We start from the raw sequence: 15833 nt of genomic DNA on the forward strand, positions 1-15833 counted from the left end.
TCTTCTGCTCTCTGTGCTGCTGCTACTACTGCTACCTGCGGTTTGAGAGTTAGAGGCCGTCTACAAATTACAAGAAAGGACAACAAAAATATTTATTAATTTAATGATTAAATAAGGTAATATCTCCAAACTTACCTCAATTATTACTTGTCTCCTGCTAGTTATACTACAGCACTTACTTAAAAAAAAAGTTAAATTAAAAATATTTTTGTTGCATCTCTTTTTGTGTTGTAATTTTGGTCACGGCCCTAAGCACTCGTCTTACAGCAGCAACAACAACAGCAGAGAGCAGAAGCCAGCAGGCAAGTGTTATTTACATAACCTTCTGGTGTACTTACAAACTTTCCAATCCATCGTTTTATGAATACATAACCTATAGTGTAGACGATTGGTATCATTTCGAGCATTATTAGTGGGGTCATTTACGAGATACAAACGTGGGTCCATTAGCCCCTGCGCTAAGCTATTCAGCTGAAAACGCTACTCTACGCTAACTGTCCCAATGTTAGACCCAGGTGAAAAAAGCTTCTGGGGGGGTGTTTGGCTCGAGGTCATGGTGCAAAGGACCCTAGGGCGAAATTACTCCGAACCATCACTTTAAGTCCTTAACCTATAGTGCGCAACTATTTTATATTAATAAACGTAACATTCAAGCCACTGCTTGTTGATACAAACTAATTAAGCCTATCAGCTCCACAAAACTCTCTCTGAATTTCTCAGTATGGCTATGTTTACAAAATGATGCCTTCCGGCGACTTTTGCGTGCAGAAGCTTGAGTGAGGCGTTTTACGTTACAACAGTTAACGGTCAGCTTTGTAGACAAAGAGGACATAAAAACTACAAGATAATTATGTTTTTTAATCCACCGTTTCCACCTTAAACTACTAGCAACAGGTAGGAGATGGGTGGGGGTGGTGCACGACCACCAAAGACTCATGTGCACAGTGTTGTTGTCATTAACGTTACTTAGAATTCCTCATGGGGGGTAACAAAAACTACACACTATAGCTTTAATGTAAAGTCTTAATATTGCTATAAATTGCAAGTACTTCTTCTACTGTGCATGTTACACATTGAGACAATACACTCCAAAGTGATAAAACCAACAAATCAGCTTAGAGGCAGCATTTTGAGCTTACAGCACGTCTCTTCTGGGAGCAGCAGGGGGCAGTGTAACACCATGATTTGAAAATGCACAGGAACAGGTTTTTATTTCGCAATGACTTTCAGAATTTAAACACAACAATAAATATACTTATTGATATTTGACTGGGCAGTAATTAAGTGTGCACGGAAAGAGAGAGGGTTTACAGAGAATACAAGTAAACATCAGTGTTTTAATGGTGCAAGAGCCGATCAGGTTTCTGATTGGATTCGAAAATGAGGTACCCTACACCCTCATATTCTGTCTGCTTGGTACTGCACCGAACTGTAGCTTCCTTGACCACAGCAACTGTGGCAGCACTACTGGTATGCCTGTTATTCCCTCTCCTTTCTTCTTTCCCTCACCTGCATGCCCACATTAAATGGACCGGAGCCAAACTGTCTGTGGAGTCCTGTCTGCACTCTCTGGAGCCTCAGCAGACCCAGTCACACTCTCCTTTGTTCCATTAAACTTCAGAGGAGACCGAGGTATTCCCTTTCAAAAGTAAGTACCAGTGATAACCCAGCCTGCTGTCAAAGAGATTGGGCTGGTTTCTTATGACCGTACCTCACAACCAGACTGAGATCAGGATATTGACTTCAGTCCCCGTACACACTGCCAGCACTCATTAGGAGGGATTTGTTTTATCTTTACGGTGTTACTCCACACATTGGAGAGAGCTGTAGAGAAAGGGTGATGGCTGGATGAGAAGGTGGATGTAATATGATAAAGTAGAGGTTTGAATGAAAAGAGAGGACAGTGAGGGGTGAAAAGTGAAAGAGTGCAGACAAAACACCAGATTTCAGACCAGGTGCTCTCATAGGAAGACTTTCTCAGAGCCTTGTGTGTATAGATGTGTGTAAGTAGCTGTTGTGCAACGGACTGGAACTCACACAAGCAATGCAGAGTAAAAAACACAGAACGTAGCTGTAGATGAGTAGATGAGTATCAACTATGAGTAGTTTTATTTGGGTTTTATGGGGGGGACAAGAGTAGAAAAAGAGTCTAGTTAAACTTCAGATACTGAATCATCACCTTTTTTAGATCCCTGAGGAACAAACTTAAGCACTGCCTCGCAATCCCCCTCTCCCTCTGCTTATTTTCCCATTAAGACACAAGAGACAGCAACAGAGTGAAGAACAGTGAGAGGTCTATCTTGCTGTGGTAATAAAGACAGCAGTTTTTAATTCAGCCTGCACCCCTCCACCAGTAACTGGCTGGCTGGAGTGAATCGTCTTCTATTCAGCCATCACTCTCTGTCTGCCTCCCTATCTCTAAGCATCTTTTTTGTTCACTCGCAATCTGGTTTTAGGATCCCGTGGCTAAAGCTCCCCAGCCCCCTTAGCGGTGAGTCTCAGCCACAGTATGGAGCCCCCTCTGCAACTAAAGACATGCTGATTGTCTCCAGTGAACCTACACTTTGCCACACTATCATACAGATGCACTTTTGTGTGGGTTTCTTTTTCAGACAGTTGTGTAACGCCAAGGAGTAGATAGATGGTTGGGGCAGCACAGAGGTGACACATTTCATCACACATATCTAAAATGCCACGTTTTTTCCAAATATACACCTCCTCATGAAGGGGAAATTATCACACAAACATTACTTGCAGGGTGCATGAGCATTTTTCTGTGTGTACTTGTAGCAAATTTAAAAGTTAAAGTTATTCATGCACTGTAAGAACACAGTGGCTCTTTGAGCAGCCTGTCTTTGGCAGTCTGTCTGCTGAACAGCACTGCTCTGTACTGCAAGAACTGATGTGTTTCCTAAACAACCAGTGCTCACATATATCACTATATGTGTGTTTACATACATATATATATAAGACTGCTCCTAGAGCATATTGCAGAAGGTAACATTTTTTGCTTTTGAAAATAAAAAAACTTTTTAGGCTTTATATGGTGTTTTAATGATTGTATAATAGTTTTACTGAAACCAGAATATAAATAAAACATGATAGTAAAGAGAATTACAAAATCATGATTACATTTCCAGTATACATAACATATAATGTCAACATAGCAGGACTGTCATTTACAAAAATAGCACTTTCTTTCAGGGTGGACTGTCTACATATGTTCTGGTTCCTCCAGTTGAATGCTGTTTTACTGTTTGCTACATCATGTCATTCACCTTTCATATCTAATTTTTGTGCAATAAATATGTTTCAGTTCATCCATACAAAACTCTTGTTCTTATATAATTAACCCGAAGATACATTCCTGAATTTGCATTTCTGTAGCTTATCACCAATGCCCCCGAAGAACCCATATTCTAAAACATTTATTGCATGCAGCAGTGCTAGACAGGTGTTAAACATACATCACGTGAGAGTTCATGTGCTGGTTCATGATGACTTTACTAAAGTTTTAAGACCTGTCTGCAGCAACTTCTTTAGCAACAGCACAGATGGTCACCACAAAACATCAGATTATCACACATCCATGACCAAATATAGAGTCCTTAGCTAAATCCTAAACAACCCTTTTCTTTGGCTTTTGTGCTCTATGTGTGTTTCCACTTTCATCCCTCTATTTCTAGAACTCATACTGGGAAACAAACATGGTGACTTTGGTAATGTACCTCCCCAGCTGGACTCGTCTCTCCAGCTCGCTCATCTCCACTTCTGCCTCCAGCGTGGCAGGGCCCTGCACGGGGCTCGCAAGCATCAGCTGACCTGTCACACGGTCTGAACGCTGGACTGTGAAGTGGCGCCGAGCTTGCCTTCCCCCCAGCAGGGAGAAGCGAAGCGTGTCACCCATTGGACGTAATGCTGAGACCCTGAACATAACGCGAGGAGCTGACAGGTTGGACACTACAGCCAGGTAATGGTAGGAGAAGGAATTTGGGGTCTGAGAACATGCCTTGTTGTCCACAGGACAGGGGTTACGTTCACAACGCCTGGAAAAAGAGTTAATCCAAGAGTGAGAGTTGGTTTTCAGTGGAATCAAAGTAGTCATACTGTCAACGTTTTTATTTGGTCTAAGACATCATCCCCATATCTACTTGTAACTGTGCATCTCAAATGAAAAAAATCACACTTCTTACAATGGGGGGTGAACTTGGAATGCAAAAAATATTATTAAGGATAATGCTTACATAGGCGACGTCTTGACATATGTAGCATTAGGGATTTTGGGACAGTCCACCTGGACACACTGGAAACCGCCATACGTATTAATGCACATCTGATCCTTTGTGCAGTTATTCTGTCTGGTGGCACACTCATCAATGTCTGTGAGAAAACATCCACACAGTAAGACATTTATTCAAACAAAAAAGTTAGTTGGGATATCACCGTTTGAATGAGTATAGTAATTAGTATTTGATCTTCAATTGTTTTAGTGATTCTTATTGAAACTTGCTAAAATCCAATTTAAAGTTTCTCAAATGTACAAAGTATGAGCTCCCTGAAAAATAAATAATTGAATATCTACAGTTGATGTTGGTAGTTTTGGTACTTAAAGCTTGAGTGCGTAACTTTTTTATATTAATGAACGTCCGTTACATTCAAGCCATTGCACAATGAGTTGCTACAAAGCTAATAATCAGCGCTCTGTATTTCTCAGTATCGCTATTTTCAGAAGATTGTGGCGTCCGGTGACTTTCCCGCGCAGAAACTCGAGTGAAGATAATTACCTCTTCTGAAGAGTCCATCATGTTTTTTATTCCTCCGTGCCCTCCTTGGCTACTAGCAACTGCGTAGATGACGGGTGGGGCCTTCACAGAAGGCTTGTATCATGTGGACGCGCCGACAGTTTTGTTGTCATTATTTAGAATTCCTCATGGGGGCAAAAGAAACTACGCACTATAGCTTTAACATTTTAGGCTTTGTATTACATGTAGTCTAAGCAACACATACAGTATATACCAATGTTATACTGTATATAAAAATGGGACACCAGACCAGAGGTGATTATAGTTGTTGTTTTGAGTTTTATCAGCAACATTTGGTATTACAGAAATTTGTAAAACAACAAGTTAAAAATGCACCTTTACAGCTGCGTCCATCGCGGGTCACATTGTATCCAATGGGACAGGAACAGCGGTAGCCTCCAGGAGTGTTAACACAAGTATGTAAACACAGTCTCCCAGCCTGACCATTATGAAACAGCTCACATTCATCTATATCTAGAAGTGAACAACGCACACGCAGTTGACATCCCACATGGAAACCTAAATGTATGTATTAGATTTAGTAAGGTATTTAGGCAGGTATTAGTCGTACCAGTGCAGGTGTTGCTGTCCCTGCCAGAGATGGTGTATCCTGGCTCACAGGTGCAGTGGGTGGTCCCCTGCATGATAGTGCAACGTGATGGACGGACAAAGGGCCCAGTGGTGGCAGCCGGCAAGGTAGCAGCAGCAGCGGTGGCTGGGGAGGTGGCGGCAGAGGTGTTTGTCATGGTGACAAAGACTGAATGAGGAAGACAGGAAAGAGGAAAAGTACTTGTTTTCATTCCCTGCTGTAATTAGTTATTTCAAAGTTGCATTTTTTTCAGTCCAATTAAGTATTGTGCGCTTTAATCCAATGTGCAAATTCAACATTATTTCATGAAAACAATCCTATGCTTAAGATTCATGTAATTCAGTTGGACTGCTGTTTTACTTTTTTAATTATACTGGAATTTGTCTGCAAGTCAAAATCACCATGTGAAAATGTTGGCATCACTCAGCCTTAACCCATTTACACAGATAACATGATGTCATGTTATTTTAATAAAGACGGTTTGTCTCTGCTAGAACTAGGCTAATATATAATCTGCAGCAATATAAGCCGTGTCGACATTATAGTTTGTCTACGAGAAAGCACTGACAAGTTTATTTTAACAGTAAAATGTCCTGCTCTGTACATATTATTGTCTAAATTCTTTAAAAAAAAACTTATTTAAGGAGTCCCTGAAGAAGCCTTTTGGATGAGAGGCAAAATGTCTTCAAGAATTTCTACCAAGTCCAGTTGCCTTTGTTTAATTTAAGGAGTCCTTCCAGCAAAATGTTTAAATAAATTGTGTTTATGCAAGAAAACAGAAACATAATCATATATGTCAGATTATCATAATTTTAAAATCCAAATATTGATATTGGCCTCAGAAATCCTGTATCATAGTCGCCTGCATAGTGGGTATATAGTCACTACGTCTGACATGATTTGTCACCATGTATCCATGGGTGCAAAATAGTGAGTGAGTGAGTGAGTGAGTGAGTGAGTGAGTGAGTGAGTGAGTGAGTGAGTGAGTCTAACCACGATTGTGACATGATGAATTGTAGCTAGGATAAATAGAGGCCACAGAGTGCGCCATTGTCTAATGAACAGCAGACCTACAGAAACCAAACTATATGTTAGCATGAACATATCAATTCAATAGAGAAAAACAAAACAAACTGGGCTCCAGAGATTCATAGTCCACCATCCACATCAGGGAGCAGACCACTGCCACTCAACCAGCATCGCTTTGGACTTCAAGCTGGAATTTAATAAAACCCACTTTGTGGTATGTAGCACTGGTTTGTATTGGCAAGCAAAACTCCTGGCCAATATAATCTCCTTTAGCAGCAGACTGGGAGGATTTGGATACTAGCCTATAAGAAATATGCCCTGCAGTAAAGTGTGGAATATTTGTTTGTTGTATGTATCTCCTAATATTAAGGTATCACAACATTTGGTGCAACCCAAGAACCAAACCTCAGGTATCGCAAGTGTTAAATGCACTACAACTTTAATATGTGTGTGTGGTCCGATTTTACCTACATGTTGGCGTGGGGCTCTGGCAGGTAGCTCCAGCCCAGCCTTTGGCACAGACACAAGAGAAGTGGTTCACTTCATCCACACATGTCCCACCGTTCTGGCACGGAGAGGATGCACACTCATTGATGTCTGGGGGAAAAAGAAAGAAAGGAAGGTTATACAAAGCGACTCCATTGCTACACTAGAGACTCCTAGAGAGTACAAGAACATATGCAACCGAATATCTTTGCTGTTTGAAGATAAGAGGATGTGACATCATTGCATATGCATGCTAGAGAGTGAATGAGAAAGAAATGGAGCAGATGAGTTAAGGTTAGTGTAGGGCAAACCCTGTCTTGATCAAACAGCCTTTGAGCTGTTATCTTAAAGTCAGCGAGCTGTCAGAGGACATACAGATTGGAATATCGCATGTCACGCCATTCAACAAGCTCTCTCGACAACTAACCACAGTACATAAAGAGGAAATATGATCATGAGTCACCTGAGAAATGTATCTCTACATAGAAAAAATGCATAATGCACAAAAAGAGGAATGGCAATAGAGAGCAGGAGAGGGGACGTTTACAAAAGGACGATGACAAGGTTGTAAAAGTGATCAGTGGGTTAGATAACAGGATGAGTGATGGTCAGGGCAAAGAAGAGGAGAGACACTGATGGGAAGAGGAATGAGGAGGAGCCAGAGGAGAAAGTGAGCATCACAGTGAGGGCCAGGTAGCAGAAGATCAGGGCTGGACTCTCACCTCGGCAGGTGGACTGCTGGCCGCTCCAGGTCAGGCTCTCCTGACAAACCCTGCTCTCTGATCCAACAAGCTCATAGCCAGGGTCACACAGAACGTGAACCTCATGGCCCACGCCGTGTGATTTGCCGAGTTTCCTCCCATTGATAGGCGCGTCCAGTTTTGGGCAGGTACCTCAATGTGATTGAAAAAAAGCAGAATGGCAGATACTTGATTTTATTTGATTTATTATTTATCTCGAACGATGTTGCAAAAGAAAACAAAACAAATTAAAACCAAAAAACAATAATACAGGATAAGTTTGAGAAGTTGCAGTCGGAAGCATACAGCTTATAAGCTGTCCCTACTTCACAATATCATAATATTACGAAACAAATAGATATGCAAACATCTGACATTTGTCTTTCTGAGGGTTTTGCTTACTGTTGATTGCTCTTGTAGTCTGCTTCCCCGTGCTGCTCTGCAACAGGTTTATTTTCTTCTTTAGGTTGCGAAGACTCTGCAAGTAAGAGGCTTCATGGGCTGAGAGAAGCTTCTGGACTTGCTTTAGAGAGCCCTGTATTTCCTGTCTACTAGGGCAGTCCTGGAACAAAACAGAGGGGGTGACTAATGTCATTAAGCGTTGATTAATATTTCACAACAACTTTGTTCAAGGCTGTAATTCACTAACAAGATCAATCTATGCGTGTATCAGTTCTTTTTTTTTTACAAACCACATCATTGTACATACTTAATTCAATGATGTTGATATGAGAAGTTAATGATTTTTGTTAAAACAGGAGCATTTAAGAGTGTATTACACTGTACTATACATAGTGTTACTATTTGGATCTTCAAAGCTGCAGATACACTCTTTCTTTTAAACTTCTTCTGAGTTTTCTGAAAAGGGAATGCTGTTTTGCTGAATTTATGAATTAATGAATAGAGAAAAGCTACTTCTCTGGCACAGGTAAGTTAAAAATAAATATTGTCGACATAAAAAAGAGACCGCATGACCACAAGCCAGTGATGTCATTGATGTATTAGCCAGAGAACTAACTTTTCATTCATTCACAAGACTCAAAATTATGTTTGGTTGATGATTTTTTTTACAACCAAAAGATCTAAAGATATTTTTGATAGTGTCTGAGCCAAAAAATTTAGTAACCTACAAAAAGCTTTCTGTAGTCACCACCAATTCTCCATTTCATCACGCTCAATTGTGTTGCACTTTCTTTCTGTCTTTCTTTGCACAGTTCTGTCCATGATTGAAATTTCAGCCACCAGATTACCTTACATAATTTACACACAAACATTTTCCCTGGGTGAATACTGAATTTTGCCAAAAATAACCTAAAACGTGGATACCTGAGGTTACCCCACCAAAGTAAATCTATCGCTATTTACTCAATTATGCAAGTAGATGGTTTAATTAAAAGTACAATATGAAATAAAATCAAGGCTCTAATCAAAACTTGAAAAACAGAGTCTGCTCCACTGCATGTAAACAAATGAAAGCCTGCTGAAGGAGTCAGGCCCTGTGCAGTACAGAGGCTGGGCTGTTATATGAGCGAGTAAATGCAGAAGGATCAGAGTATGTTTGGCCACTGTAAGTATTTGCAAGCAGCAACCTCCTCCTCTCAAAGCTAGATACTATAACTCAGTCATAAACACAGGAACACTCTCTGAAGGTTTAATATTCTTGTGATGTTTAGGTGTGACCCCGTGTGGATTACAGAAAGTTATAGTCATTTTAGAAGAGAGGATGAAATCAGCAACAGCTAACTCGCTTTTTATGATGTGCTGGATTTAGGGGTTGGGGTCAGTACAGGGTATTAACGCCCTCAGCATAAACATCATATGTGCTACAACCTCCCTTTTTATTGGCTGCAGGGGTGAGGGAGTGGCACTGACTTGTTTTCCAGCCATGTCCTCTTCAACAGCGTCATTCTACATCTTCTGCCCTGTCCTCTCATGCATGTTTTCAGACAACCAATTAGTGTTTCGTCCAGCCAGGGTTATGTAAGAAGAGTCAATATTTGTTGAAAACACCTTTCTGATTTGGACAGAACTGGGGTTTGGAGAGGCTTCAGTCAGACGGTGGGGGTGGCTGGTGTTTATAGTACAGTTGTCAAAGGCCTCTTTCTGCCTGTGCTTAGCGACATTTCACATGGCTTCATGTTAAGAGGAGGCATGCAATACTGGAGCTCAAAATGTCAGTACTGTACTATTAAATCTAATCAAAGTTACAACTTTGAAACACTAAAATGCAACTTTAAACTTTCCCTCACACATACATACACACCTAAACCATCCCACTCTCATTCTTCCTTATGTTAGAAACACAATAAAATATGCTGGTCATGTTTCAGTAACACACATGTACAGCGAGCAAAGGTCTAAAGAGAGTCATTCACAGACAGGATGCAGCTTTTTGGAAACATTTAGCAGGATTGCATTGAAGATCTAAGTAAAGATATATATTGAGTGTATTTATTCACTGGAGCCTCTGGGGTCATGCTAAAGAAGCTTACATGCAAAGTAAAGATGACTCAAGGTTTGCTCTGTCAAAAATCTTCTATGTAATTCTATGTAGCAAGGGCATTCACAGTAAGAGCTGTTATGATAAAGGTTACTGAGATTTTTGTGTGCAGTTTTTGCCTTTTAAGCCATGCATGATTACGTTTTTAAGAGGCATGTTGTAATCAATTAAATAGAACAGAATAGAGCTGTCTTTGTGAGCATGTGTTAAGCCTTTCAACTTAATTGAAATGATGTCATATACTCTAAAAACACCCAACTGCATTAGCCTGTGACATTGAATTCACTCACCTGTCCAAAAGTAGGATGGAGAGAGCAGAAACACAACAAGGTGATGAGAATCGCAGCAATCATGTTTCCACTGATTCCAATCCGAAGCGCAGTCCTCAAATGTGTCAAAAGTCGCAGGCAGTGTGAACTTTGAGTGCGTGCATGGACTCCAGGTGAGAGAATGACCACGGTGGAAAAGCTGCTGCAGAGAACCGTTGAGGAATGTTGGGTTTACTCTTCAGGAGCCAATCAGGGAAAAGAGACTTTAAGAAAAATGTGACCACATTATTATCCCTTTACTTAACTTGGTGTGCACTTCCTCTCCGGTCAAAGCAGCTTAGATTATATCTTGTTTATACAGAAGTGGAAGAAAACTGAGCTCTGCTGGTAAAGATGTTCTGGATCATGGGTGAGATGATAGTCATGAGAATCATAACCTGCTATCACTAGTTTATTTTATTTTTATTTATTTTTTTTAAATCTTATCTGATATTGTTTAAGGCTTGTTTACAACAATATTTTTTTATTAAAACAAGAGAATATTGTCAGTAATGTTAAATGAAAACTACATATGTATATTGTAGAAAAAGGTTAAAATATATATATATATATTCTAAACTTTGTATTTATTTATAACTATGCATCATCTTACTGATTTGACAATAGGATCTGTCAGCTCAACTTGAAACCAGAATGCTGCATTTGTGACCTGTGATGGACACTATGGTCATTGCTAGTGATGAAGAGACGCTACCGAGAAGCTTTGCCCTCTACAGGAATATATTCATACATGCATTCCTGTACTGTATATTAGTTAAACTGAACAAAATCAGACAAAGGGCTTACGTAATGGCTGTATATCATGACAATGGGCTCTGGGTGGCGATATAGCTATGACAGTGGAGTCAGGAAATATAAAAACATTAATGAAGATGACAGGTAGTAAATATTTATTTTCCCTCTGCAGAACCCAGCCAGCAATGACATGTGGGGCCCAGATGGGTTAAGTACGGGTTCCATGGTTACTGTGTGGGCATGGGCTTTGGCTGGGTGAAATCAGCGGGTCCCATGAAGGTTTTGTAGTATGAGTCCCACATAGGAAGCCCATATGAGCTGATTACATGGGCCCCATAAGGGACAGGCATGGGCCAATTGGGCATGGGTTTGATCTGGGAACACATATATGGGTCTTGAATGGCACATTTATGGGCCGAGTGGGCATGGGTTTGAACTGGGAATGCATATATGGGTCCTGCATAGAAGTTTTATGGGCCGAGTGGGCATGGGTTTGATCAGGGAACACATATATGGGTCCTGCATGGCATTTTTATGGGCCAAGTGGCCATGGGTTTGAACTGGGAACACATATATGGGTCTTGAATGGCATATTTATGGTCCAAGTGGGCATGGGTTTGAACTGGGAACACATATATGGGTCCTGCATAGAATTTTTATGGGCCAAGTGGCCATGGGTTTGAACTGGGAACACATATATGGGTCCTGCATGGTATATTTATGGGCCAAGTGGGCATGGTTTTGATCTGGGAACACATATATGGGTCTTGCATGACATATTTATGTGCCAAGTGGGCATGGGTTTGATCTGGGAACACATATATGGGTCCTGCATGGCATTTGTATGGGCCAAGTAGCCATGGGTTTGAACTGGGAACACATATATGGGTCCTGCATGGCAGAGGCGCAAAGTAACTATGTGTTGAATTATGCTGATTAGTGGACTCTCAGAAAGGTTGCAGGCCTACCGTAACACTTCAAATAATAGCCCAGTCCCAGACGCCTGTCCCTTGGGGCAGAAATAACTATGCTCGATATTATCGGCAAATTGAGGTAAGTTGAAATATTATGTTGCCAGAAAAATAACACTGCAGATTGTACAGTGCAGTGGTCTGTATTTTTGGTTTGTGCTGTTTAATCGTAGAATCTAACCAAAAGGAAAAACAGCGGGAGAGGTTGGACAATAATTAATATATCACGATAGACTTTTATTCAATAACGGTGATATGAGTTTTAAACACATTTCCGATATTTCGATATACATTACAGCATAGCTGTCAACCAGGGCCGGCGATTGCCATAGGCGACCAAGGCGATTGCCTAGGGCGTCAAATGTGTTGGGGGCACCATTAATAATAGAATTAAAACGACAAGCAAAATAAAACGTGTTTATTAAACATGATCATAGAGCACCCCCTCAGCCACACGTTTACTTGTCAACCTTTTATTACGCGACTTTTCCAGTCTCTGGGTCAGACTCAAACACACGGAGCTCTGAAGCAGACCTGTGCGTCGCTTAGTGTTCACTTTCTCTGGATAAATAGAGACGAGCAGCGGCACAGACACCAGGGGCATCGGACCGGGGGTAAAACCAATACTGATTACCAGGGCCCAAGGGGAGAGAGGGCCCTTGAAAAGTCTGGAATATATTTTATTTTACCTGGATATTTTTATTTCCTAATAACATTTCATAATGCATATCAGATGAAATGTAAAGTTAGTGTATTGGCTGAATAACTTGGTTGATTGACTGATTACATTTTGTATACAAAAAGGTCTCACCACCCCTTGCTAATGTGCCAAATGGTTTAGTCGACCTGCATGCATTACGTTAGCTAGATCAGTTGAGAGCGTCTGGTGGAGCACAAACTTCTGCTGTAGAAATGTCTCTCTCAAAGAAAGCCAAATCAGGCTACCAAAAAGAAAGGAAAGACAGGAGGAGGAGAGAAAACAGAATGAGGGAAACAATTGGTAACTGACTTATTTTCAAAGAAAGGTGAACACAAACTAGAAAACCAAATCCATGGTGCTAAACTGCTTGAATATCTCCGTGACTGTTAGCGCTAAAAACGGACTGAGACAACCCATTAAAAGAGCAGAACATGCACTTGTTGGAGCAAAAAAGAACCTTGCTAAATTGACTTATGCTCCTTTGTTTTTAGGTGCACTGAAGAGTAATGCAATGACTCAAAATGTGAACCGCAAAGAAGTGGAAATGGCTGGAAGTGGTTTACCGGCGCACGTGACCGTGGAGGGGAGAGGGCTGCAAGAGCCCAAAGAGAAAAAGGAGCGTCCACCACACAGACGCCATGAGTGTATTTTGTATTAATGTATTTTTTGGAGAGGTGTTTTTTTTTCAGAGATTTTTTAAAAATATATTTTTGATTTGTTTACCGGTATGTTGTGACATTTAAATTGTTTTTTAAAGATCATTTTTGTTGTTCAATTTAACAATATATTTCTTGCAGTTCAAAGCGTCAAGTGTCTTGTATTTATCTTGGACTTATATTCATTCTTCGTTTTTCTTAGATTGTTTCCTTAAACCATTTGGCATGGTTGGGCTTAGATAGGCCTTGCATTAATTGCCCAGTTAGGACCCACATAAGATCCTTACAGAGCCCACTTTAAGCCCATAGGGGCATTCACGGTTGAATCCTGGTGCAAGCCCACTTTAAACCCCTTTAGGCGGGTGTGGCCCAAATTGGTCTGACATGAATTACCCAGTTAAGACCCACATAAGACCCTTACAGGTCCCACTTAAAACCCATCTGGTCATCCACGGCTGGCCCCCGTGTGGATCCTGGGTGCAAGTCCATTTTAAACACCCTTTAGGCAGGTGGGGCCCAAATGGGTCTGACATGAATTACCCAGTTAAGACCCACATAAGACCCTTACAGGTCCCACTTAAAACCCATCTGGGCATCCACGGCTGGCCCCCGTGTGGATCCTGGGTGCAAGCCCATTTTAAACACCCTTTAAGCAGGTGGGGCCCAAATGGGTCTGTCATGAATTGCCCGGTTAAGATCCTACATAACACCCTTATAGGTCCCTTTTAAAGCCCATCTGGGCATCCACGGCTGGATCCTGGGTGCAAACCCACTTTAAACCCCTTTGGGCAGGTGGGGTCCCAATGGGTCTGGCATGAATTGCCCAGTTAGGACCCACATAAGACTCTTACAGAGCCCATTTAAAGCCCATCTGGGTAGCCATGGTTGGATCCCGGGTGCAAGCCCACTTTAGACCCATTTGGGCAGTTGGGGCCCAAATGGGTCTGACATGAATTGCCCAATTAAGACCCATGCAGTACCCTTACAGGTCCCACTTTTAGTACGTCTGGGCTTCCACGGCTTGCCCCAATGTGGATCCCGGGTGCAAGCCCATAATTGGGGCCACATTTGCCGCCCATGAAGCCCTCATCTGGGCCCCACATGTCATTGCTGGCTGGGAATATATTATTACTGAAGGCCGATGGCACAATGGGGAGTTACAGGAGAAAAATAAAGCATTCGTTTATTTTTTCAAACCATATTAAAACATTTACACAGCTCTCATTTGCTTTTTTTAAACTCAGCACTCTTCAGCTGACTTATAAACAGCAACAGTCAGAACAGTACATATATAATACCATTTGTACGTATGTGGGTGTGGTGTATATGCAGTATAAAAACCTGTATGTGAATTTGCTATTGAGAAATGTTTATCAGGCAGTCAGGTTGCATCTATCCTGGCTGACAATCCCAGCAAAGTAATGGCTTTTAAATTACTTTAGTTGTCTGTATCATCAGCATCTTCTTTTAGTCGACGGCTATGAAGGAAATAAAATTGCATCAATTGGAAAATCTGATCATATAAATGACATGGTAAAGATGTGAGTGTGTCTCACTGTGAGTTTGCAACTGAACTATGCTGCTGCAGAGAACGTGTGTAGATGGACTTTGTTCAGCCAACACCACTGCAGTTCAGAGAGTAGCCTAATGATGAGGCTCGGGCTCACGAGTACTGCTCTGAGCTCAAGCAGGAAGTAATCTTACGGTAGTTCCTCTGGTTGTTGGACTCACCTGAGAAATCATCTTAGTGGGTGGCCGTGTCTGACTGAGCGCAGATTGTGTGCATAGCTTTTGTTTGGCTCATCTGGGTCAGACAAATGATGGAGCAAAATCAAAGAGATAAGAAATAACTGGGGACTAAAATCCATTCTGCCCACAGGGGAGAGAGATGAGTGTGAGTCTATTGTGTCACTCTGCAGTCATTCCACAATGTGTGAAGCATGATTCATGCTTCCTACACTGGGTCCATAATAAAAACATTGTCACCAGCATGTCCAAACAGACAGCCAGACAGCTCCATCCTGTACCTTTCCACACTCACACATATCTGGTCATTTTGTACCACTTACTGTAAAGTTCTGCCACCCCATAGTCTGCTACACTTTAAAAAACATCACAGATTTTGCTTAAAAAAATAAAATAAAAAGACCTCCTGCACCTCAGCCTGCTCATAGCCCAGGAAGAGAGCTTCATCTGTAGTGATTCATCTAGATGATGGACGTCAGTTTCTCAAAACAAACTTCCCCTAATTTAACAATGATGAACACTCACACTTGACCAAGAGTTAAGCTCTCTT

General features: G+C 41.3%; 1 protein-coding gene across 1 annotated transcript; it reads right to left on the minus strand.

Moving 5' to 3' along the window:
• Nucleotides 1–3029: 3029 nt before the first annotated feature.
• Nucleotides 3030–10624, minus strand: LOC120556190 (fibulin-7-like). Its single transcript, XM_039795623.1, has 8 exons — nucleotides 10437–10624; nucleotides 8049–8208; nucleotides 7629–7799; nucleotides 6892–7017; nucleotides 5374–5559; nucleotides 5139–5276; nucleotides 4245–4380; nucleotides 3030–4046 (listed from the first exon to the last, which is right to left on the minus strand). The coding sequence occupies exons 1-8, from the start codon at nucleotides 10497–10499 to the stop codon at nucleotides 3683–3685; spliced, it is 1344 nt and encodes a 447-aa protein (XP_039651557.1). The 5' UTR covers nucleotides 10500–10624; the 3' UTR covers nucleotides 3030–3682.
• Nucleotides 10625–15833: the final 5209 nt, after the last annotated feature.

The sequence above is a fragment of the Perca fluviatilis genome, chromosome 3 (assembly GCF_010015445.1).
Source record: "Perca fluviatilis chromosome 3, GENO_Pfluv_1.0, whole genome shotgun sequence".
NCBI lineage: Eukaryota > Metazoa > Chordata > Actinopteri > Perciformes > Percidae > Perca > Perca fluviatilis.

Coding starts and splice junctions, on each gene's coding strand:
- LOC120556190 (XM_039795623.1), bottom strand. CDS start 10,499: ATGATTGCTGCGATTCTCATCACCTTGTTGTGTTTCTGCTCTCTCCAT. Junction 8,209..10,436: donor TCCATCCTACTTTTGGACAG/GTGAGTGAATTC, acceptor GTTTTGTTCCAG/GACTGCCCTAGTAGACAGGA. Junction 5,277..5,373: donor GGACAGCAACACCTGCACTG/GTACGACTAATA, acceptor GTTCACTTCTAG/ATATAGATGAATGTGAGCTG.